At 42.9% G+C, this 26613-nt stretch overlaps 1 protein-coding gene across 1 annotated transcript; it reads left to right on the forward strand.

Annotated features, from left to right (window-relative positions):
* The first annotated feature begins 835 nt into the window (after positions 1-835).
* LOC139434245 (uncharacterized) lies at positions 836-1792 on the forward strand. Its single transcript, XM_071204020.1, has one exon. The coding sequence runs from the start codon at positions 836-838 to the stop codon at positions 1790-1792; it is 957 nt and encodes a 318-aa protein (XP_071060121.1).
* Positions 1793-26613: the final 24821 nt, after the last annotated feature.

The following is a 26613-nucleotide window of genomic DNA, read 5'->3' on the forward strand; positions in this document are numbered from 1 at the left end:
CAAAACACATGTAGACCGAATAAGCGTACTCCCAGGCCCCCTCCAGGATCCTTGCGAGAGTAAAAAGCTGATCCGTCGTTCCACGACCAGGACGGAATCCGCATTGTTCCTCCTCAATCTGAGGTTCGACAATCGGCCTGACCCTCCTTTCGAGTACCTTATGGCGCGTTTCCACTGCAGGCCTCGCTCGGTTTGGTTTGGCCTTATTAGGCCCGGCTCACTTTAATGCTGCGTTTCCATTACAGTTTAGGAACTGGGGTAGTTACTATAGTAACGCAGTGTAGGCGGGGCGATCAGCTTTTTGGCGGGCGGAGCGACGCTGCATACAACTGCCGTGAGGTCATCTTCAATGCGACACAACTCACACAACAACAATGGAGCATGTGGAAGCCATCGTGTCCTTGCTTCTTGGTATGTGGTTTTTTATCACAGCAAGAAGGAAAACTTTGTTTCGGAAAAGGCTGCTTATAGCAAGACGGAATACAGAAGAAGCTGAGGGGAGACTTATGGCAATCGTACAACGCGGCAGCGACTACTCCAGGATGATTCAACGACAACGCTACTCGGTAAGCTAACGTTAGCTAACTAGCAATGTGTTTCACGCTCACTATACGACCAAAGTGTTTCACGCTCATTATATGACAAAAGTGTTTCAAGTATTTAATTAATTGTAGCTACCACTTTTACGTATTAAAATATGTATGCTTTTGTTTGTGTATTTTAGAAGTTAGGTTGCCACCGCAGACCATGTGTTTGGATGCTTGACCGAGCAACCGAGTGGTGGGGTGTGATTGTTCCATCTTTCACACACACTCAGTGGGTGGGGAATTTCAGGATGTCTGAGGAAACCTACGTCTACCTGTGCAACAAACTGCGGCCAGCGATGGAGAGACAGGACACACCATTCCGCGAGTGTATACCTTTAAGGAAAAGGGTGGCCATCGCACTGTGGAAGCTTGCGACCGGCTCAGAGTACAGAAGCATTGGACATCTTTTCGGAGTGAGCAGGACTACTGTGTGCCGGTGTGTGCAAGAATTCTGTCGTGCTGCAGATGCGTTGTTAGTACCGGAACTAATTCGTTCACCAGACCGGCAGAAGTTTGCAGAAATGGCTGCCTACACTGAGAACAGGTGGGGGCTCCCTCAGTGTGTAGGTGCTATTGATGGATCACAGATACCCATCTTGGCACCACAGGAATACCACTGTGACTATTTCAACCGGAAAGGCTGGCACTCCATCATCCTTCAAGGAGTTGTAGATGGAAAGGGACATTTCTGGAATGTGTTTGCAGGAATGCCTGGGAGCTTGCATGACGCTCGAGTTTTGAGGCTGTCCTCATTGTGGGAGTTAGCCAGTCGTGGTAACTACTTTCCACCTTGCACCAGGAACATTGGTGGGGTGAATGCTGGCTATTACATCCTGGGAGACAATGCCTATCCCTTGCAAAACTGGCTCATAAAAACGTTCCCTGACAATGGACAGCTGACAGCAGAACATGTGATCTACAACAAGAAAATTTGCAGCGCACGGGTAGTGGTAGAAAACGCTTTTGGTAGACTGAAGGGAAGGTGGCGTTGCCTCATGAAAAGTAATGAATGTGATGTGAAACTTGTTAAATCAATGGTGCTGACATGCTGTGCTCTGCATAACCTCTGCGAGAGTCATGGAGAGGCCTATGATGATGGGTGGGATGCACCAGCAGCAGCAGAGCCAGTGGTAGCAGTGGCACAAGGTGCAGAGGAGGAGGGCACTGAAATACGACAGGGTTTGATGAGCTACCTGAATAGCTAAATATTCATTGTACAGGAAACTTGAATATGTTGGTTCATAACATCATCAGTGATATACATTTCTTGTGTTTGTAATTATAAACACAACATTGAAAGATTGTGAGCCATTAAGGCTAGTGCCATTTGTTTTGTTTTTATTATTACTACATTGTATTGAACATAAATCAATCTTTTTTTCTCTTTCACATATGTGTTTGTCAAATGATTTAAACAAAAAAATGTTATCAGAATTGACTATTTAGTAAATATTTGATTTTCAAGCACCAGTAAGTACATCCCCATAATAAGAACATTTGAGCAAATATGAAAGTAAACATAAATACAAATGATCTCTTATCCCCCTTCTCTTTCTGTTTTTTTCTAAATACCCCCTCCAGTTTATTTGTAAAAGGAAATATTTTACTTTAAGTAATGTGTCAGTTACCAAATAATGTTTTAGGAGGACCTCAAGCAGGCAAACTCAATTTCTTGCTTTAAATCTCTTAAAAGTAACTTGTATCTTATGGGCTTTTTCCTAACTGATGGTGTTTCTTATTGCATGTTTATATCTCTAGATCTTAATTGGGCTATTTTTGAGTGATATTGTAGGCTTTTTCTTTTTTAAAGATCCACAAATATTATTAGTAATGGTATTAGTTGTAGCCTATTTTTATTTAGGAAAAATATAGGCCTATAACTTCTACCTCATGTGAATCTGAGTTTTTGTTCTGCTGATTTAAAGCCCTTTAATTGTACATTTCAGTTTGATTGGATTCCAAAACTGTAATTTTGTGTGTGAGTGGCAACCTAGTGACTTTGTTTACATGCTCACGAAAATCAGTTTGTTAATCAGATTATGGCAGGAAATCAGATGATGCATTTATCAACAAGTGATAAAATGAGAAGTACTTTATTGAATCCCAATTTGGGAAGTGTTTTTTGTTGCAGCATAACAAGGCATGGCATTGTATGTACAATAGAAATAAAAAATATATATATATTTGTTGCAGCAGCATAAAAAGGCATGGCATTGTACAAATACAAAATAAAAAAATGTTTGTATTGCAGCAGCATAAAAATATATGGCATTATATATATATAAAAAAAAAGGAAAGATAAGAAATAAACAAGAAAGTACAAATTAACAAAAACAAGAGAGATGAAACTGAATAATATTACAATTACAGAGGTGGTTCGTCTTCCTGAGGAGACGGGCCACGTCGGCTGCCCCCTAGAACCTGGCCGAGAGTGCGCAGGAAGGCTAGGTTAAACGCATGAGTTTGAGCGTTCTCCTCCCTTCTCAAGGCCATTTCCTCCTCCCTCGCCTGGGCAACAGCCCAGCCCAGCCCATCGGCACTGGTCAGCTGCCAGTGCCGATCTACCTGGGCCAGGCTCTGTTCATGGTGCCGTGCGTGCTGTGCTAGGTGCTCGTCTCCTCCTCGTTTCCTCTTGCCTGTATGACGATAAGATAATTATAGCAATAAGAATTAGCAATAACAATGAAAAACACAGGACAGGTACAGGTCACACAAGGATATAATAATAAAATGTATAAGCAGAACAACAGTAAGGATGAACTAAAGACAGTTATGCCCTAGATGTTTACAATGATTGTGAAAGTGAATTACATTATGTCCAGCCTGTTGATAATGATTATAAATATATGTATATAATAGGATGTCACACACAATTGTACTAGCTGCATACTAGCTAGTTTGTAACAGAGCATTTCCACACAGTGGTATAGCTAATTTTACTTAATGACGATGGATGATCTAAAGTTTAAAAAAAAGTCACAATTCTATTGGTTTTGCCATGCCTATTTCTTACCTAGAACCATACGCTGCGGTGTCGTGATGGCACTCGGCGTTGGTGTCGATTCCTCCTCGGCTGGTGTCTGTGGTCGAGTTGAGGTCCGTTCTGATGTTGAGGACGGAACACTGCCACCACCCGGTGTTCGGGACTGTTCCTACTCACTAGTCACAATGGCATCATCTAGAACAGCAACATGACTTGTTAATTCCACAAACTACTGTAGCACAATACTAAATAGCAACAACAACTGTAGAAAAGAAGAACCTAAAAAATGGCGCATGTGGTGTTAGCAAACAATAGCTCTAGCTAATGCTATCTGCCTTAGCTAGCTATGTAGCTCTTCGGGGCTCCATAAAAGCATGGGTTGTTAGAAGTGAGCTTTAGAATAGATAGGGACACAACGCTTTCAAGCAAATAACAGAGCGTTAGCAAAGACTTACCATGCAGGGACTCCAGTAACGCGGTTGCAGAGTCCAGGCCTCCCTCCCTCCCAACGTTGGCCGGTCTATGGCCATAAATAGCGTCCAACAGGTCGAACCACTTCCAGCTTTTCCTATCGGAACCACTCCGGCCGTTGTGGTCCTTCACGGCTCTATACTCACTCTTAAGCTTTTTCAGTTTTCCCTACACTGCTGGAAAGTCCTTGAGAATCCGCGTTCGGACAACAGTGCAGAGACCTCCTGAAAAACGTTTAGGTTGCGAGTTGTGCCGTGGAGCTCCCGCTGGATTTTATCATCTGCAATCAGCTGGAGGAACGTCGCAACTTCGTCAATCGACCACAGTATGCTTTTCTTTGTCATTTTCTTAGGTTTACAAAAATGCTGCAAGCGTCCCTTAACCCTTAAAGACCTAGACGGAATTTTCGCCTGCCTGACTCCTGTATTTATTTGTTTCTCCTAACCTGTTCTAACCTTTTCTAGCAGTCAGCATCAAGTGCCTTACCTCATTTGATTCAGGAGAACCTCTAGTTCAAGTCTGGTTAATTTAAAGTCCAAATGTTACCTTAACGTTGTGTGATAATGGCTGAATTTACCAGTTTTTCAAAAACGCCAGTACAAATGTTGTGTTTTGTTTTACTATTTACTCCGACAGGAACATAGGAATTTTCTTTTTTATTATTTACAAAGCTGCATTTAGATGTTTTAGGCTTTCAAATGAAATGTAATCTGCATATTATGTTCCCTGAGTAAGTTACAGCTATTTATTCCATATTATCCTAGGCGTTTTTCACTGAAAAATGCATAGGATAATATGGAATAATTAAAACGAATTGTATTTCCATATTTAAATGACTGATCATGTTTCTTCTGTCAAAAAAAGGCTTCTTCCGTAGTGTAACGCCGTTTTGACATGTTGGTTTGAATTTGTCTTGGGGTGTGTGTATATGTATGTATGTGTATGTGTGTGACTGTATCGAGATATCTCGTGTTGTATTTATTTCTCTTACGCTGGCAAAATTACTCTTCTTTTGTATTACTCTCTCGTCTCTGTTTGTTTATCTCCCGCCACCAAAAACATACACAGCAACCTATGTTGATTGGTCGAGAGGATGGTAGGGGAGGGGACTTAGTCTAAAACCTTTGCTGTTTGGCTCAGACGGAGGGGCCGCGTGGGTCTCCCTGACGAATCAAGGCTCTACAATGTGATGACGTTGCCCAGATCACGTCGGAGCCTCTGAATCCCGGAAGGACATAGTGATACCCATGAGTGATACCAGCGAAAAGCCGAGAATCGCCGCTTTACCTCACTTTTTAAATCAGATGGGTAGGATTAGCGGTTAAAAAGTTATTAAGCATTTTAGAACGCTACCCCTTTGAAGCCGCGGGCGGCTCGCTCGGTCTTTAAAGGTTAATATATGCGACACTAGGGATTAAGTCGCGCGAGAATTGTGACGATTTTCTCTGACCAATCAGCAGTCGTCACTAGTTTAGCATATTCTGCCCGGTTGTTGGCCCGCTTGTTGGCCTCGATAGAACCACGATTTAGTCGGGCCAGAAAAAGGGTGAAAAGGTAGCCTCGGGCCAAAACTAGGCCAAGTGGAAACGCAACCAAAAACGGCTCGGCGCGCTTACAGCGAGCTACCCGCTGCAGTGGAAACGCGCCATTAGAGTAAACTTTCCCGGGGAGGCTGAGTAGTGTGATGCCTCTGTAATTGGCACACACCCTCTGATCCCCCTTTTTAAAAAGGGGAACCACCAACCCGGTCTGCCACTCCTTCTGTACTGTTTCCGACTTCCACGCAATGTTGACGAGACGTGTCAACCATGACAGTCCCTCAACACCCAGAGCCTTCAGCATTTCTGGGCGGATCTCATCCCTGTCATACTCCAGCTCTGCCTCTAACATAGAGGGTGGAGTTGTCGGGTTCAGGAGTTCCTCAAAGTATTCCTTCCAACGCCCTAACACTCCATCAGTTGCGGTCAACAACGTCCCATCCTTACTGTACACAGCTTGGATGGTTCCCTGCTTCCCCCTCCTGAGGTGTCGGACAGTTTTCCAGAACAACTTTGGTGCAGCCCGAAAGTCCTTCTCCATGTCTTCTCCGAACTTCTCCCACACCCGCTGCTTTGCCTCGGCCACAGATGAGGCAGCTGCCCTTCGGGCCTGTCGGTACCTTGCAACTGCTTTGGGAGTCCCCCGGGATAACAAATCCCTGAAGGCCTCCTTCTTCAGTCGGACGGCTTCCCTGACCACCAGTGTCCACCAGGAGGTTCGAGGGTTACCGCCCCTTGAGGCACCTAGGACCTTGAGACCACAGCTCCCCGCCGCGGCTTCGGCAATAGAGGCTTTGAACACCGACCACTCTGATTCAATGTCCCCAACCTCCACAGGAATGCCTGAAAAGCTCCGCCGGAGGTGTGAGTTGAAGGCCTCCTGAACTTGGGCCTCCTCCAGACGTTCCCAGTTCACCCGAACTACACGTTTGGGCTTACCAGGTCTATCCAGAGGCTTCCCCCGCCACTCGACCCAACTCACCACCAGATGGTGAACAGTTGACAACTCCGCCCCTCTCTTTACCCGAGTGTCCAAAACATACGGCCTCAGGTCCGATGATACGATAACGAAATCGATCATGGACCTTCTGCCTAGGGTGCTCTGGTACCACGTACACTTATGAACATCCTTATGTTCGAACATGGTATCCCCTCTCATCTGGCTTAATTGAATAACCCCTTAGAACCGGCCCATTTGTTGTTAAATATTTATTGAAATGAATGAATCTTTCTGTTGTTAGTCAAGTAATTCAATGTGTGATGGTTGGTCCTGCTTTTGTGTTCCGTTTTGGTGTAAAATGTAGCCTACATTTAAATATAATGATAGTAATGTGAAAGCCTTTACTCTGAAAATGTGTGTCCTGTAGATCCCCACATTCACCACAAACCCACATTCAGGACTGTGAATTTTAAATAATTTAAGTCCTGAATTACTTCCCGTTAATCTGGTATAACACATTAACACTATAGAACCGCCAGAGGTAGCTGAATACCTAAAACCGCCAACGGGTAAAATGTACCCGCTATTGATTTTCAAGGTACAATGTTCTTTTATTTATCATACATAACAGTGAGTTTTGATCGCACAGGGATAACACTTATACCAATAGAATCTGTGGATACTCAGCTTTTCATATGATATAGTTTGTGCGGATAATATGAAGTATAAAATATCGCTAAGAGTGCTGATTTAAACGCTTGGTGTTAGACTTGTGTTTTGTTTAGGTACAAATCTCTATCTATCTATAACTATCTATCGATCTATCTGTAATGTTCTGTTCTATGGACATATAATTGTCTACATAAACAGACGACGCGGACTACTTCTCTCATTCCGAGTGTCCATCTTTATTCAACTGGCACGTAACCTGTACACATGCATTACGTCCTCAACGTGAGCTCAGTCATCCAAGATCTTGTATTCTCCAAGATGTTACACTATCTATAACTATCTATCAATCTATCTCTCTATATATAAGGAACCGCAGTAGACAAAAGGCGTTGTTATAGCAACACGTCATGTTTACGCTGCATTTTCTATGAGGTAAATATTACCCGCTGGCGGATATAGGTATAAATGGCATTTTTTTTGGCGATTTTTTCAATCTGACTTCATATTGACCATTTTTAACAACCGAGGGTGCTACATAACACACTTTCAGGAAAAGTCACGGACTGGGAGACTTTAATATGTTATTGAAAAAAAGTTACATACAATCAAAGAACAGCTGCGGGTAAAATGTACCCGTTGGCGGTTCTAGTGTTAATAGGTTTTTAAATATTAAAATGCCCTGAGACCAGATATGGGGTCGTTACTAAAAAAAATTATATATTACATATAACTTTAAAAGTAATATATTACACTACTTCGTTACTCTCTACATAACTCGTTACTTTACTCGTTACTTTACTCGCAGGGCTGGCCCGCCCCTCCCTACACGCAGATCATGCATACTGCTAAAGTTTCAAATGTTCTCTTTAGTTCAGTTTCCATTGAGACTGATCCAGATAGCTCCTGAATGTTTTCCTATCTGACCATGGCTGTCCTCTGTCTCCTGCTATCTGTATTGTGCGCAGTATATCTCTGAACGATGGTGATTCCACTGTGCACATGGGCAACATTTCCTCTACTATGAAGGATGCCTGTCCATCTCTGCTTTGGTTACCGGTCCTCCAAATTTAAATTGTTGTTGCTTCAGGGTCGGCGGTGGCGCACTCACAACATCCTCACACTGGGTTCGGGGGTCCTTAGCTGTTAGCTTCACCTTAGCATGTGTTCTTTGCAGGTGTTTGTTGCGATTTGACGTGGTGTTTACAGCAGTGGATAACAGCTTCTGGCCTGGACACAGTTTGCACCTCACCGTCACATTCCTGTCTATTCTTCGGACAAACTCAAAATAATGGGCATACCTCCACCCCTCGAAAGTTATCGCTGACTTACAAAGTATCGCGTTACACCCAACTCTGCCTGAGACACAGTGTCGTGAAAAAAATAAAAAGACCCGCCGAAGGGGTCTTTCAGGCTTAACAGGTTAAGGGTTGTTTATATTTCACATCATTAATCAGAATCTGCAAAGTAACTAAAATAAATGTAGTGGAGTAAAAATACCAGGTTAACCTCTGAGTAGAATTACAAAGTAACAATGAGCTGTCATGTGGGTATATATTGATGCTGCCCGTTATGGACACAAGCAATGTTCACCCATTTATGAATTATATGTTTTACATTTGATAACACCAATGTGTTTAATACTGGCAACTTCTAATTGTGGGAAAAACGAAAACGTTCCCAGTAAAGACGTCCCATAGAACATTTTGTGAAACACAATAGCCTGCATGTGTAGTTCTGGGGGGGGGCTGGTCCCGTTTGAGTCCAGTTTTGGATAGTCTGCCGTGGTTTCGTTCCATTTCAAAGTGCTGTTTGACGCTCGGCGTAACCTTGGCACACTGCCACTCCAACATCCAATCCCAGAGCTTGAAGATTAATCACAGGGACTGTAGTCCCAAACAATAGCTGAGGATTATGGGTAGTGTAGTGTCTTCAGCCATCCTAAACTCCTAAATGTTTTTCGGATTTCATACTTCATATCGCATTAACACCATATCCCAACGTGCATTGCGGCTAAAACATCTAATCACCGAGCTTAAACCATAGCTGAGGATCTTGGGCAATCAGTTCAGTGGGTGTGTATTTCAATGATCCTTGAAATTTCCCATATAGGCCTACGTCTGTTTCCGGTTATTTTATTTTGAAATTCAGTTCCTGACGGACGCCAAAAAAGCCAGAGATTATAGAATTAAACAAATAAATATAAACAAGGATAATTGTGTGTTATTGTTGAGTAAATAACAGTGTATTATTTAGATAAGAATAACAAATTAGAAGGACATTTTTCCAAAAAAATACAGATTTCAGTATTCTGAGGCTCTGAGCCCCATTTCTTTTCCTCACGGACGGCAAAAAAAGTCTGACATAATACGATTTAAAATAAAACAATAATCGTGGCTTGATATTGAATAAGAACATGTTTTTATGAACCACACAGCTTCCGGTCTTCCACGACCTGACCGGACAAAAAGACGTGGTGCAGGCACGAAACATACTACCAATAGAAATACATTGCTTTTAAAATCGTTCTGTGTGAAACGAAAAAAAAAGGGGAAAATCGTGTTGGTGAACACGAATCAATAGATTAAATGTCGTGACTATAACACGAAATGCCGTGAGACTGTGTTGTACATTTCTCGTAAAAGTTACTCAAGACATATGAAGAGCAAAGCTGAGTAATTCAGTTCAAACCGGAGAGACGTGATGTAAGAATTACATATTTATTGTTTACACGTCATATGAATGAAATGATTGCCATGATAATACAACAGGAGAATGTAATGGTGTTTGGCGAGTAGGCCCCGGTTTGCAGGATAATCATTCAGGAGGGAAAGCACCGCTCCGATGAAATCCCCGGGGTCTAGACACTGGTGGTGGTGCTGAGTAGGTGAGACCGGTCTGAAGAAGGAAGGTTTAGCTTTGTCCTGGAGGAGACTGGAGGCGAGAGGGGTGGAGGCGGGTTGCGGTCATCTGTAAATGACAACTGACAGGGAGGAAGAGCAGGCATTTAAGGAATTTAGCATGTGCAGCTATTGGCTGCTGAAGGGTGACGCCCTCATATTTAATGAGGGGGGAAGGGAGCCATCGAGTGACGTGTAAGTGACTCGTGTTAGGTCTTCCTTATTGAACTTGCGCTAAGCTTCATTTCAAACCGGAGAGACGTGATGTAAGAATTACATATTTATTGTTTATACGTCATATGAATGAAATGATTGCCATGATAATACAACAGGAGAATGTAATGGTGTTTGGCGATTAGGCCCCGGTTTGCAGGATAATCATTCAGGAGGGAAAGCACCGCTCGGATGAAATCCCCAAAAACCAGTGAAGTATGAAATACTGAGATTAACTGAGTTGCTTACCTTGTGGGGTGACTGGTGATCTGGGGAGGAAAGATAATAGATTAACACGTATATGAGCGACATAGTGCCGGAATCACTGCCGGAGCTTACGGGTCATGCTGAGACTCTGACTGCCGAAATCAGTGCCGGTCTTACCTGAAAACGACCTGCGGGTCGCATGCCTGGCCAGCAGGGCTTGACTACGCCGAGGAGCGAGCGGTTTCGTTTTGTAACGGTGGCCCAACGTCCACGACACCGAAGTGTACGGTAGCCCGCAGCTACGACACCGAAGTGTACGGTGGCCTTCCACCACGCCTGACTTCGCAGGCTATATATATATATGTATATATATTTTTTTCTTTACTCTTTTCTCTTTTTTTCGTAACTGACACCGAAGTGTACGGTGGCCTTCCGCCACGCCTGACTTCGCAGGCTATATATATATATATTTTTTTTTTTTTTTCTTTACTCTTTCTTTCTTTCCTTTGTTTTGTAACTGACACCGAAGTGTACGGTGGCCTTCCGCCACGCCTGACTTCGCAGGCTATATATATATATATATATATATTTTTCTTTACTCTTTTCTCTTTCTTTCTTTCCTTTGTTTTGTAGTCCACGCCTGACTGCAGGAGATACATTTTACACTGATACGTTTGAGCAAGGCCTGGGAATGAAATACCTGTGTGCCGGAGATGAAGCCCGTTACATGTAGTTGCAGTGTGAGACGAGACATTATTCCCTGTGGGCGGTACCGCGGAATTAGGACAGGAATGCAGTTTGAATATCAGGTACCTTAGTGAGACATGTATACTTGTGAATGTGTTTATGAGCCACCACCAGTTATATGCATAGATACCATAGTCAGGGTCTGAGAGATCTTTGGGAAGCCAGTACGGCGCTGATGTCCGGGCGAATGTAGGTTGTGAAGGCGGAGGAGGACCACCGTCCTAGTTGTTGTAGGGATGAGGTAGAGAGACCTTGATTAGCAGCAGAGGTGGCTGCACCTATCCTGAAGGAATGTCCCAGGTATGATATAGGTGATAGGCCGGATTTAATGAGAACTTGCTTGAGGTAGAAATTGACGGGGGCCATGACCCTGCAAACCACTCTCCCTGGAAGAAACCCCCAAAACCCACGGATGGGGCGGCATCCGTGAAGAACCTCATTGAGTCAGAGGAACGCATGAGGTCATCGTAAAAGAAAGTAACTCCGTTCCAGTGGGCGAGCAGGAGGGACCAGAAACGTAGGTCTGAGCGGCGCCTTCGTCTAAGAAAACGCAGTCATGGAGTTTATCGACCGCTGATGCTGCGTCCAGGAGGCGGGAGATGAACGAGCGCCCCTGGGGGATGACGTGCATGGTGAAGTTGAGGTGTCCGAGAAGGGAGAGCAACTGTTGTTTTGTGATAACTTGTTGCTCGCAGTATGACTTGGTGATGTCCCGGATGCGCTGCAATTTGTCGGAGGGGAGAGACGCCTTCATGTCTATGGAGTCGAGGATGATGCCTAAGAACTCTAAGCGTGTGTCGGGACCTAACATTTTCTCTTTGGAGAGAGGGACATCTAACTCCTGAAGCAGTGTTTAAGCTTGGCCAGTGAGATCCCTGAGCTGTCCTGTGGCGGGTCTATGGGGAGGAGTCGTCCAGTAGGTGAAGGACGGAGGGGATTCTGACGATGTTCAGCAGGATTCAGCAGGATCCAGCGGAGCGCTTCCGAGAAGGAATTGAAGATGCAGGGGCTGCTTCTGCGAAAATAGAGTTTGGACTCCCACTTAATACCGAACGAATTCCACTGGGACGGATGAATGGGGATGATTTTGAAGGCATCGGTAATGTCCGCTTTGGAGAGCCGAGCTCCGTGCCCTGTGAACTTGATCATCTTTATTGCATTATCCACTGAGGCATGGTGAAGGGAGAACTGATCTGGAGGGATGATGCTATTGACGCTGCCGAATGGCCGGAGCGGGGAGCGGACAGATCGAAAATCAGCCTTTTATTTACGTGTGGCTTATTCCGATGGGATTTGAACGGAACACTGAGAAGGAGGAGGAGCTAAAAGGGCAGATTATATATCCTTTGAGAAGTTCTTTGTCGATGAGCTGGGAAACTATGTTGGGTTCTTTAGCGGCTGACTGTAAGTTTCTTGCTACGAAAGTCACTGTGGGAGATGGGAGGACCCCTACCCTGAAGCCTTGGGAGAGCCCTGACAGAGATAGTCAACGAACACGGAATCTGGGTGAGTAGATAGCACAGCTGCTAGCTGAGGGATGATAATGGGAATGGAGGGGTGATATTCCAATTATTATTAATTTTTTTTTTTCTCTTCCTCCGCAAGGTTTCTGGCGCAGAGCTACTGTGACGGCCCGTCCACACGGTGGCGCGCGTTAAAGCTTCCAACGCTTCTGCCCATTCACTTTGAATAGGGTGACGTCACTTTTAGCAGGACTGTATTTTGGGAAGCGACGTGGAGCGTTGCTGGCGTTGCTCGCTTCAAAAGTTGAGCAATGTTCAATTTTGTTGGCGCCTCGGCAGAAGCGTCAGCCGATGAAATTCCGTTTATGCAAATCTGCCAGTACAAGCGCTAGCCAGTCAAACCGCGTGTATGCTGGGAGAGACTACGCAGGTCATTACCTCATATTCCAAAAATGGAGGGAAAATTCATTATAGCGGTAGTGAATCGCCCGGTGCTGAATGATTTGTCTCTGTTCATCTACCGGGATATAAACCAGAGGAGCGAGGCATGGAGGGAGGTGGCAGAGACAGTGGGTGAAACTGGTAGGTTTTCGCCTCTTTTTTTTCCCAGTTTACTTCGTTTTAACGTTGCTATTGCTTTGTATCTCGGGGGCAAGAGATTCATGTGATTGGTTGTTGGTCACGTTGCTCGCAAAAAAACAGTAGCGTAGGCAGAAATACTTCCAAGTTCCTTTCTTCTCTTTCCTCTTCTTTCTTCTTCTTCTTCTTCTTCTTCTTCTTCTTCTTCTTCTTCTTCTTCTTCTTCTTCTTCTTCTTTCTTTTTTCTTTGGAATACTTTATTTTCCATAACAGATGGGTATGTTTTGGTGAACGGGAGACACGTATTTTACTGTTTTATCAAGAGTACAACACAACATCTTAGTGTCATTCTGGACAGCTCTCAGCTGCACCACACGTAAAACTCACCCATACTGCATTCTTGTACAGTCTTAAAACCTTTCCTTGGAATATGTTATGCATTGTAAGGTGTCCTTGGGTGCTTTGAAAGGCGCCCCTAAATAGAATGAATTATCATTATTATTTATTATCTGAAACGATGTAATAACTTTTTTTTCAGTCACTTGCCCTATACATTCAGCAGGCCATTCACTTTGATTTGATCCCGTTATAAATGTCATCATTTCGACAATAAATAAATGCTACATAAACGTTATCTTCCACGTTTTATCTAACCATCTCCGTTTCTACCTTTCAATATATTTTGAAAGAGAACTCTCTCTCTCTCTCTCTCTCATCTGCGTGCGGGGGCGGGGCCTCACAGACACGTTGCATCTCTCGCTTACAGACACGCTGCAGCCTGTGCAGTGTGCACACGGTTCTGCTGGTAATGAATATTACATTTTGTGAGGAAACTTCTCAACCAATAGTTCCAATAAGTATTCACTTCAGGTTTACGAAAGTAACTGACTCGGATTACTCGTTTTTCAAATGTAACGCCCGCTGAATATACATGATTTTTTGTATTTCTGATTACGTAACACCGTTACATCTATTCCGTTACAACCCGACCCTGTGTGGGAGAGTGCAAACATTTTCGTTAACACTAGTACCTGACCTGAGTGCCACGGAAGTCGAAGCTCCTGTGACGGAGTCTTCCAGGGCCTGGAGGCGAGCATCGATAGCTATCATGGAGCTAGCCAGGGATTGCAGGGAGCCGGCCACGCTACTCTCCATGAGGGGTGTGTTAGTGACGCTCCCGGACTGGCGAGCCTGGGAAGGGGTGGATTTTGGAGGTGGACGGGATCCTGGCTGGAGGGCTCGACTTCCTGCCCTTTTTTTTATTACCTCCGCGGCTGCGGCAGCGTCCTCGCCCTGCTCTCTGGGGAGCTGACTGGAGCTGCTGCCCCGGACTGGGGAGCTGTGCTGGAGACCTGATCCGAGAGCTCTCGGAGCTGCGAGAGAGTGAGGCCTGGGGCTGTGGGGATGCCCTGCTGCAGGAGCCGGGCGATGAGGAAGTCTGCCTCTGGTGATAGGCCGCTGTGGGGAGCCGAACCGGGCTCGAATAATTCCATACCAGGTTCGTGATCTGAATTGGATCCGAGTTGGACATCTTGAGCTAGTTTTTCTTGTGCTTTTTTTTTTCTCACGAGGAGGAGTATAGTACTGCTACTGTTTGCGGTCATCTGCAAATGACAACTGACAGGGAGGAAGAGCAGGCATTTAAGGAATTTAGCATGTGCAGCTATTGGCTGCTGAAGGGTGACGCCCTCATATTTAATGAGGGGGGAAGGGAGCCATCGAGTGACGTGTAAGTGACTCGTGTTAGGTCTTCCTTATTGAACTTGCGCTAAGCTTCATTAGAGGTTAATCATTGTTTAATGATCAGTTCACTGACTTTAATAATTCAACCAATTAAATATATATAATTGTAATACTTAACCAAAAGATAATTTACCTGCAATGTAGAACATGAGGGTGGCAGGGTAAGCTGTCAAAAATTGAGAAATGTATCTGATAAAATATGTGATGCCTCATTGATGTTCATTGATGTTCATTCAACGAGATGGACAGTTTGCCATGACCACCTGTACGGGGCTGCACAAACCAAAGTGTTTACTGTAATGGAACCTTCTGGAACAAGGACTCAAAACACAATGAGAACAAGGGAGAGCTTGACTTGATGGCAAACACTGAAGAATGTATTCAAAGTTACGGCCGGATAATTGACAAAGATTTGCTGCAGCCACAAGGTGACACAACTCCAGCCTAACAAATTCTGAAGATCTCTCCCCAGTCCCATGTATTTAGCTGGTTCTAAGAGAATAATCAACATTCTGGATGACAAGACATAACAAAAAAATCACCATAACACCTCTATCAGCTGACTCTAAAAGCCAGGGATAAGGAGACAAAACTACTTCCAGAGAGAAAGAGCAGCACCTTAAGGTTGCAGGCCTATGCTCAGCGAGGGGAGTACAAAGTGATAAACTGGGTCAAAAGTATATGGGCCTAAAATATTTTCCTCAACATTCACTGTATTGCTCAAACATAATACTTTGATGTTGAGCCAGTGGGTTGAAAAAACACTGTAATGTGAAAAAATGTGCACTTGTTTTGTCGCTTTTTAACTATCAACAGACGAACATACAATAATTAAGAAAATCCTTATTTGGATGCCGATTATAACTTGAACTTAACCTGCAGATCTGCATTCGAGGAATAAATGAAACCATGTGTATCCTATTCGTCATGTAAAATTAGATACTGTATAAGGGCTCTTTGTGACAAAAAACATTCATATTGGCACATTTGAGCTTTTCTTTAATATGGCATATACAAATGGATCTGTACGTCATGATTTATGGAGCAGCAACTGATAATGTATTGATTAATTAGTTACAGCATTTAAATGAAAGGACCATGATGGAATTAAATCTCTTCATTGTAGAACTGCACAGATATAAGAAATCCCCCAATAGAGCCATCAAATGTTGCCTAACTGCAGTATCTGAGTCCTTGGCCCGAGTCTAGCTTCTTTAATGTTGTGCTTCCTGTGATTGCTAATCCTTCCCTACAAAAAACGAATAGGTTGAGGGGGGAGAACATGTAATTTATTTTGTAGATTATGATTAAACGTTTATTTTGGATCTACAGAATGTATGTATACAGTATAAGGCCATACAGGAATAGTGGTATTGTCATAAAAACAGCAAACATTTATGAAGTCCTAACTAAATCATAACATGCTTTCTTATACAAATATGTCCTGCTTTTTTTTAATATAAAATTAGAGCAGATTACCTTGTATTTTGGACTAACAAAACCAAACTTTTAAAGACATCACCTTGTGCTTGAGTGGATTGGGAACTAAATATGTTCTGACCTTCTACAGACCAATTTATCAATTTATCTGAGAATAATCGGCAGTAATGGAAAATTACAATAATTGTAAGGTACAACATGTAATGTATTTTCCTCAGAAATGTGGTCATATTCTACATGCCTATAGGAGCAATGTAAACACCAGCTTGTTTCTGTCATATGACTGTTTTGTATGTTAATATTTGTTTGAAGCTTACTCAAACAAATGTGAAATTAAAGATAATTTAAAATAAGTAAACATAAATATTTGTCAGTATTTAGGGCCTAGATGAAACAATTTTACCTTCATATTTGCATGCAAATGTAACATTACCAATTATTTATAACAACATTCAAAAGATAAATAAATTGTTGCAGTCAGTACTGCATACATAAATGAGGCCAGACAGAAAATAATTAGGCAGAGTCAGAGTATTTACATCACAGGATCATTTAGTGGTCACCAGATTGTGTTTTTATTCATGACAATACTTTCAAAAACATTCTGTGTTTGTCACGAGGAGTGGGCTGAAGCTAAGGGGAGTCAAACCTATGACTCAACAGCCTCCTGAGTCATAGGGTCACTGTGGCCAAAATATCTGGGCTATGACACCATCTGTTTATTTCATCATTAATGGTTACAGTGACATCACAAGGTCAACGGTCGCATGAGCAAAAATGGGGGGGGGGGGCTATAAAATGGAACAGAGTGTCTGTATACAGCAAAAATCATCAGAGATGCACAATATTGCTCATAATATGTAACCATATTATTCTGCTACCTATTCCCCCTTCCTTGTACCTCATTTAATTATTCATTCACTGCTAGTGTCTCTTTCATGACCGAAATAACGAGATCGCGGATACAAGCGGTCGAGATGGGTTTTCTCCGCAGTGTGGCTGGTGTCTCCCTTAGGGATAAGGTGAGAAGTTCGGTCATCCGGGAGGGACTCGGAGTTAAACCGCTCCTCCTTCGCGTCAAAAGGAGCCAGTTGAGGTGGTTCGGGCACCTAGTTAGGATGCTACCTGGGCGCCTCCCTAGGGAGGTGTTCCAGGCACGTCCAGCTGGGAAGAGACCAAGGGATAGACCTAGGACCAGGTGGAGGGATTATATCTCTTCGCTGGCTTGGGAGCGCTTTGGGATCCCCCAGTCAGAGCTGGTTGATGTGGCCAGGGAAAATAAAGTTTGGGGCTCTCTGCTGGAACTGCTACCCCCGCGACCCGACCACGGATAAGCGGGAGAAGATGGATGGATGGATGGATGCTAGTGTCTCCTGTATTATTGAAGACGTGACCAGCTGGCCAGTAGTGCAACAGATAAGCTAATTACAATATCAGTGCCACTGTGACGGCTTGTCCCACAGCGTCCCACACCAGGGGCCTATACTACGAAGCTGGTTCAACCTAACCTGGATATGTTTGAGTTAGCCGGTTGGCCTAATCCAAAACATACGCGCTCTCGCTAAACTGTACTACGACACTGGTTATCAAGTGGATCGCTCAAGCCAGCCGTGTCCTATCTAGTTAGGTGCGCGTTCACATGAAAGGGGTGGTATTTTGAGCATTCGACCAATCGCAAACATGGAGAAGCGCACTGACAGCGCAGCGTCATACTTCCTGAATGAAAAGTGAACTTTAATACTAGTCAAATATGAAGAAGTTAAACTTTAAACATCCATGACTTAAACACTTTATCCAGGATAAAAACCACAGAGCTGCACCTGCGAGGTGAATACAGCTGGTAAAAGAAAAAGTGTTTGAATGCGTACATTAACAGGTTTATGATATCACTGCCCTGTCTAAAACACGATCTGACTTTAATTACATTTGTCTCGAGTGTTTCGTCAACTTAATGTGTTGCTTAAAATAATACTTCTGCATACAGTATGTGACACTGTGAGTGGTGCACGGCCAGATACGGCTCAGCTGACTCAGATAAGGAGATATATGATACATTATGAAGTGATATGCCGCGGACTGTACTTAATGTTACTCTGATCCGGTTACTTATGTTGTGGCCGATATTTAAGTAAGCTTTCTTAACGCTAATGTAATAATAGTCAGATTGCTCTGAAGATGGGAGGTGATATTCTATTGATGTTCACGTTCACACAGTCGGTGATTTTTGCCGGCCGTCTTTCCTGCGACAGCAGCTTTTCTGTATTTCCTTTCTCCTGTAATATGACTTGATCGCTTTAAACTCCGCACACTGAGCTCTGATTAGTCAGCAGGCGGTGCTTTCACTGAGTTGAGCTCTTAGCCTGCAACCTAACCTGGTCCCGACCAGGTTAGCCGCTAAGCATAAGTTACCATGGAGATCTAGCCTGCTAAAAAGAGAACCAGCTTCGTAGGACCGGAAAGCCGGAGTTTCCCCTGAATTTAGCCGGCTAAGCGAAAATCCTGCTTCGTAGTATACCCCCCAGGAAGGGTGACTAACACACTAGCCAGCCACAGATATCCAAACACTAATGTGAAAACACATTTATTTTACCCAAATAATACAAAAAAGACTGTTACGTCCCCACTAGGGATGAGGAAATGCAATACACATCATTTGGAAATGGTATAATTATAATGGGTTTATTTTAAATAGCAGAGGTAAACAAAATGGCAGGCATGCATCCTGGAACAAACAAAAAGGCCAAAAGGGCACAGGTTGATAAATAACCAACAAAAGGAGTCTATAATCGCATACAGGGAAAATAAATAATCCTACACTAAATAAAGAATGAAACAAAACCTCACTCACTCAACTAACAAAGGGAGGCTGTAAGAAAACACAGCTAAGTTAGAGGACAACAGTCAAACAATACTAAACTAATCCAAGCACATCTAATCACCACAATACTGACAAACACAGACCACACAAGTTAACCACTGTTAACAGATTTGCACACAAACTCGCCACTAGCAAGAGGCATCTGTTCACACAGCAGAGCCTCCAGAGTGATGATTGTCCCCAGGCTTTGTAGTCATCTCCAGCAGGTGTGCACCGTCTGTGCGCTGTGATTGGAGTGCGTCGGGCCCGGCGTGCTCCAATCACAATCTTCAGGGGGCGGACCAGGAGATGGCAGCCAATGCCGTCAGGGAAACCGCACAGCTCATTTGCATACAACAGGTTAACACAATTAAGACGACCAGGAAGGCGACAGTCGTAACAAAGACAGTTCACAGTTATAGGAAAAGTTAGCAAAACAGTGATGCAATATGAGATATCTAAGAGAGTAAGTATGTTATGCACCCTCTATTAAAAAAGAGAACGGTGCGAAAAAATACAAACAACATTGTGTCAGGTGCGCGTGACCTGCTCCGCTGCGCATGCATCATTTCTGCTGCTTTCACAGCAGTGCCAGTGACACACATCTGTGGATAATCATTTATACGAAAATGGTTAAAGCGACCATCACTAAACGCCAGCAAAACTGCATCTACTGCAGACAGTAGCAACAGGTCAGATGGGGAAATCATGTTACCCTCCGTTGTGGACAACGGATATTGCCTCTGACATTGCCTTAAATGGTTTTAATGTGTATCGTACCGACCGGCCTAATAAAGGTGGTGGCGTTGCCATTTATGTTAAGAATAAGTTCAGTGTAACCACATTAGTTTCCAAATCGATCAGTAAGCAATTTGAATGTTTAGCCTTAAATATAGAAGTGGAAAAGGGTCAACAGGTCATGGTAGTGAGTTGTTACAGACCCCCCTCAGCTGTCAAAGACTCCTTGTCTTCACTAGCAAATCTTTTATCACAACTAGACTACAAGGAAATAGTGCTGCTTGGAGATTTTAACTGGGACTGGTTAACTGCAGTGTCAGAGGATTTTAAAAACCTTTGTATCTCATTGAATGTTACTCAGATTGTGGACAGTCCTACTCGCCCAAATATTAAGTCCCCTAATAAATCCTCCCTAATTGATCTCATTTTAACTAATGTTCCCCATAAATATTCATCTGTGGGAGTATTTGCAAATGATCTGAGCGATCACTGTGTTGTAGCCACAATTAGGGACACTAAGGTCCAAAAGGTTAAACCTCGCATTATCATCAAGAGAGACATAAAACATTTTGTGGAGCAGGGTTTTGTGCAGGATCTGTTTGATTTTGATTGGGGTAAAATCGATCTGTGTGCTGATGTGGAAACCGCATGGTCTTATTTTTATCTTGGTTTTATGAAGATCATTGATAGACATGCACCCCTGCGTACATTTAGAGTAAAGGGACGAGACAATCCTTGGTTTTCTGCTGAGCTGTCTAGTCTCCTTCATGAGAGAAACAAGGCCTGAATTAAAGCTTATTTTAAATGTGGATAAAACCAAGGTAATGCTCTTTTCAAAAGCAAAAAAGACACCAGAGCCTGTTTTAGATATTGTAACTACTCAAGGAACAAAACTTGAAGTTGTTGCCTGTTACAAATACCTTGGTATCTGGCTTGATGATTGTCTCTCTTTTAAACTTCATGTCAATAACCTGCTAAAAAAAATGAGGGTTAGGCTAGGGTTCTTTTTCAGAAACAAGTCCTGTTTCTCGCTTGAGGCCAGGAAAAGGCTAGTCACTGTGACCTTTTTACCTGTGCTGGACTATGGGGATCTGGTCTATATGAATGCACCTGCCAATTGCCTGGTCAAGTTAGATGCTGCGTATCACAGTGCACTGAGATTTGTGACAAACTGTAAAGCATTAACCGATCACTGTACCCTGTATGCAAGGGCTGGTTTGCTTTCACTAACTGTACGGAGGCTCAGTCACTGGTACATTTTTATATACAAAGCCATGTTAGGGAAACTTCCATCTTATATCTGCTCCCTGATCTCACGGAGAATTGTAAGTGGCTACTGCCTGAGATCGAATGCTGTGGTTTTATTAAATGTGCCAACTGCTAGGACTGTCTTAGGGAAGACAGCTTTTAGATGCGCAGCTCCTCTGTCTTGGAATAGTCTGCAAATTAAATGGAAACTGAACAATCTGGTGCCACTAAATGTTTTTAAAGCTCGGTTGGATGCTACTCAATCGGAAGCTATTGGTACCTGTTTATGTGGATAATTTTGTAAATGATGCTGTATGATGTCCTTTTGTTGTTCTATTTAGGACTACAACTCCCAAACAGTTCTGCAACTCCTTAACACTGCATTGCAGCGGAAGGAGGAACCTATTGCGGTGAGCACGTTGTAACTTCCGGTTGTTGTTGTCATCTCCGGGTATCCCGTGTGCCTGTTCTGTTGCTGATAGCTTATTAACTTAAACTTAATCGATCGTTTTAAAACTCTTGATCACGGCAACTGCCTGACGTTGTAATCACACGTTACTACAGCTTAAGCACTCACAACTCTCCTTCTCTTAGCGACTGTAACTGTAACTCCACAGTTGCCTACACTCTTTTCGGGTTTGCTAACGGTAGCTACTTTAGCTTGATAGCTAGCCATGGCTCTTTCCCCACCCTCTGGTGCTATTTCCTGCTCTTCCTGTCTCATGTTTGGTTACTTCCCGGTCTCCTTTACTGGTAAGGATACATGTGTTAAATGTAGTATAGTTGTTAGGTTGGAGGCGGGAATCATAGCCATAGAAGCCCGGCTCCGCATCTTAGAAAGTAACTCAGCTAAAGTAAAGCCCATGTTAGCATGTGCGGACCGGCAAAAGATAGCTCCTCTTAGCCGTCCCCCGGCAACTCCCGAGCAGCAGGGAGGCTGGGTGACTGTTCAGAAGGGGCATAACGCGAAACCCGCAGGTCCCCACCAACCCGTTCACGTATCTAACAGATATTCCCCACTCAGCGAGACACCCGCTGAGAAGCCAACTCTGGTTATTGGTAGCTCTATTATGAGACACGTGAATCTAGAGACCGAAGCCTCCACAGTCACATGCATTCCGGGGGCCAGAGCGGGCGACGTTGAGGCGCATCTTAAACTGCTGGCTAAAAATAAACATAAATACGGTAGGATTGTTATTCACGTCGGTGGTAATGATGTTCGTTTACGCCAATCAGAATGCACCAAACTTAATGTGGAGTCGGTGTGTAGTTATGCTAAAACAATGTCGGACACCGTAATCTTCTCTGGTCCCCTCCCCAATCTGATCAATGATGACATGTATAGCCGCATGTCATCATTTCAGCGCTGGTTGTCTTGGTGGTGCCCAGCAAACAATGTGGGCTTCGTAAATAATTGGACAGCCTTCTGGGGAAAACCTGGTCTGATTAAGAGAGACGGCATTCATCCTACTTTGGAAGGTGCAGATCTCATTTCGGAAAACATTTCAGGGCTTTGTGGACTTAATCCATGACAAACTGGAGTTGAGACCAGGAGGCGGAGTCGCAGTCTTACACGCTTCTCTGCGCTCTCTCCTAGGCAGTCATCCATAGGAATCCCGAACCCAATAAAATAGCCAATATTAGCGGTGTGTGTGTCTGCCCAAGGACAATTTAAGGTAAAACCTAATAGAGGTGTCATACATAATAACCTAATAAAAGTAAATGTAACAACTACTACAGTGCAACAAAACAGGAAGATTAAATGTGGTCTCTTAAACATAAGATCTCTAGCATCTAAAGCAATATTGGTAAATGATTTAATATCAGATTATAATATTGATATATGCTGTCTCACTGAAACTTGGTTGAGACATGAAGAATATGTCAGCATAAATGAGGCCACTCCACCCAGCCATGTCAAAACAGTGCTCGAGGCACGGGCCGAGGAGGTGGAGTTGCAGCAATCTTTGACTCAAGTTTACTTATCAATACTAAACCAAAATTAAATTATACCTCCTTTGAAAGCCTCGTTTTTAGTCTTACGCATCCGACCTGGAAAACTTTGCAGCCAATCTTATTTGTTACAGTGTATCGTGCACCAGGTCCTTATTCAGAATTCTTATCAGAATTCTCTGAGTTTTTATCAACTTTGGTTCTTAAAACAGATAAAGTAATTATCGTAGGTGACTTTAATATTCATGTTGACGATGATAAAAATAGCCTTACTGTCGCATTTAACTCTATATTAGATTCTGTTGGTTTCTGTCAGAGTGTAAATAAACCAACCCACTGCTATAATCACACTCTCGACCTTGTTCTGACTTATGGTATTTAAATTGAGCAACTATTAGTCGAACCGCATAATCCTGCTTTATCCGACCATTTCTTAGTAACTTTTGAAGTACTATTACGAGACTACAAAGCATTAGTCAAAAGCTCTTGCAGCAGAAACCTATCTGTTAGTGCTATAGCCACATTTAAGGAAGAGATTCCACCAATACTTAACTCGATAGCATGTCTGCATGTAGGGGAGGAAACGTATACAAAATGTACACCACCCCAAATTGATCATGTTGTTGATAGTGCTATAGATGCGGTGCGAATAAAATTAGACTCTGTTGCTCCTTTGAAAAAGAAGAAAATAAAACAACATAGATTAGCTCCATGGCATAATGCCGAAACCCGCAAAATAAAGCAAAAGTCTAGACAACTTGAAAGGATATGGCGTTCCACTAAACTTGAAGAATCTCGTTTGATTTGGCATATTACTCTCAATGAATATAAGAAATCACTGCGTAAAGCGAGAGCAGCCTACTACTCTTCATTAATAGATGAGAATAAGAATAATGCAAGATTTCTTTTCAGCACTGTAGCCTTCTATTCCCATAGAACTCAGTAGTAATGATTGTATGTGCTTTTTTAACGATAAAATAGTTACTCTTAGAAACAAAATTAATGACCTCTTACCTTTGACCAGTATAGTGTTATCAACAGCTCCCGGAGACGTAAGTTCTAATATTACACTAGATAGTAAACTAGAATGTTTTCAGCCATTAACCTTGAACAATTACATTCAATGATTCTTTCTTCTAAACCATCAACGTGCATGTTAGACCCAATTCCAACTAAGCTGTTGAAGGAAGTTTTTCCATTAATTAGCACTTCTTTATTAAATATTATGAATATGTCTTTATTATCAGGCTATGTTCCACAATCATTCAAAGTAGCAGTGATAAAACCGCTTCTTAAAAAGCACAACCTCGATCCAGAGGTTTTAGCCAACTATAGACCTATTTCTAATCTTCCGTTCCTCTCAAAAATTCTTGAGAAAGCGGTCGCAAAACAGTTGTGTGATTACTTAAAAAACAATGATTTATTTGAAGATTTTCAGTCTGGCTTTAGAACACATCATAGCACAGAGACAGCTCTGGTTAAAGTCACAAATGATATTCTAATAGCCTCAGACAAGGGACTTGTCTCTATTCTTGTTTTGCTCGATCTCAGTGCTGCATTTGATACTATCGACCATGATATCCTATTGCAAAGACTAGAGCACTTAGTTGGCATACAGGGAACTGCTTTAGGCTGGTTTAGGTCCTATCTATCTGAACGCTCTCAGTTTGTACGTGTTAACGATGAATCTTCCACGCAAACCAAAGTTAGCCATGGAGTGCCACAGGGCTCAGTGCTCGGACCTATTTTGTTCACATTATATATGCTTCCGTTAGGCAATATTATAAGGAATCATTCTGTAAACTTTCATTGTTATGCGGATGATACTCAACTATATCAATCAAGCCTGATGAAATTAATCATCTAAATAAAATTCAAAACTGCCTTAAGGACTTAAAAACGTGGATGACCTTAAACTTTTTGATGTTAAACACGACCAAAACTGAAGTTATTGTACTTGGCCCGAAGAATCTACGAAAGAAATTATCTAAAGATATACTAACTATGGATGGCATTCATTTGGCCTCCAGTGAGACTATAAGGAATATTGGTGTTATATTTGATCAGGATTGATCCTTTCACGCCCACATAAAATCAATTTCAAGGACCGCCTACTTCCATCTACGTAACATTGCAAAAATCAGGCATACCTTGCCTCAAAACGATGCAGAGAAACTAGTCCATGCATTTGTTACTTCTAGGCTGGATTATTGTAACTCTTTATTATCAGGCAGTACCAAGAAGTCAGTCAAGTCGCTTCAGCTGATTCAAAATGCTGCGGCTCGTGTACTAACCAGAGTTAGGAAAAGGGACCACATTACTGCTGTTCTGGCTGCCTTACACTGGCTCCCTATAGAACACAGGATAGAATTTAAAATTCTTCTTCGCGCCTACAAAGCCCTTAATGGGCAGGCGACATCTTACCTTAAAGAACTCATTATACCCTACTGTCCTACTAGGGCATTGCGTTCCAAGAATGCAGGGTTGTTGGTTGTTCCTAGAATCTCTAAATGTACAATGGGAGCCAGAGCCTTTTCTTATCAAGCTCCACATTTGTGGAATCAGCTTCCAGTTTGTGTTCGGGCGGCAGACACCCTATCCGTTTTTAAGAGTGCGCTTAAGACCTTCCTTTTTGATAAAGCTTATAGTTAGGGCTGATTAGATTCAGCCCCTAGTTTTGCTGATATAGGCTTAGTTTGTCGGGGGACATCTTACTTCTTCCTTCTCCCTGTCCATACCTGTGTACTCTCATGTTCCGATTAACCCAGCTTCCCCAAATGTCTTTCTTTTTGGTGTCTATATACGCTGGGATCCGGAGTCATGGATGATCCTGCGGTCCTGTGTCCTGGATCGCGAGCGCTGGATCTTGAGCCGTGGCTGTGGTCCTGGATGGATATCCTCATGGATTCATCTTCCTATTATACACACATGCATTTCCAAACATTTGGACTACCTATGTTGCAAATGTATTATCTTTTCAATGTACACACGGCATCTATTGCACGTCTGTCCGTCCTGGGAGAGGGATCCCTCCTCTGTTGCTCTCCCTGAGGTTTCTCCCATTTTTCCCTTTAAACTGGGTTTTCTTTGGAAGTTTTTCCTTGTACGATGTGAGGGTCTAAGGACAGAGGGTGTCGTATTGTCATACTGATATTCTGTACACACTGTGAAGACCACTGAGACAAATGTAACATTTGTGATATTGGGCTATATAAATAAACATTGATTGATTGATTGATTATGTTGTTATGTTTCATGTGGAACTACTTGAGCAGGTATCCCTTGAAAAAGAGATCAATGATCTCAATGGGATTTTATCTGTATAAATAAAGGTTTG

This window comes from Pseudochaenichthys georgianus, chromosome 1 (assembly GCF_902827115.2).
Source record: "Pseudochaenichthys georgianus chromosome 1, fPseGeo1.2, whole genome shotgun sequence".
In the NCBI taxonomy this organism is placed as follows: Eukaryota; Metazoa; Chordata; class Actinopteri; order Perciformes; family Channichthyidae; genus Pseudochaenichthys; species Pseudochaenichthys georgianus.

Excerpts from the sequence above, each read along its gene's own strand:
- LOC139434245 (XM_071204020.1), top strand. The coding sequence starts at position 836 with ATGTCTGAGGAAACCTACGTCTACCTGTGCAACAAACTGCGGCCAGCG.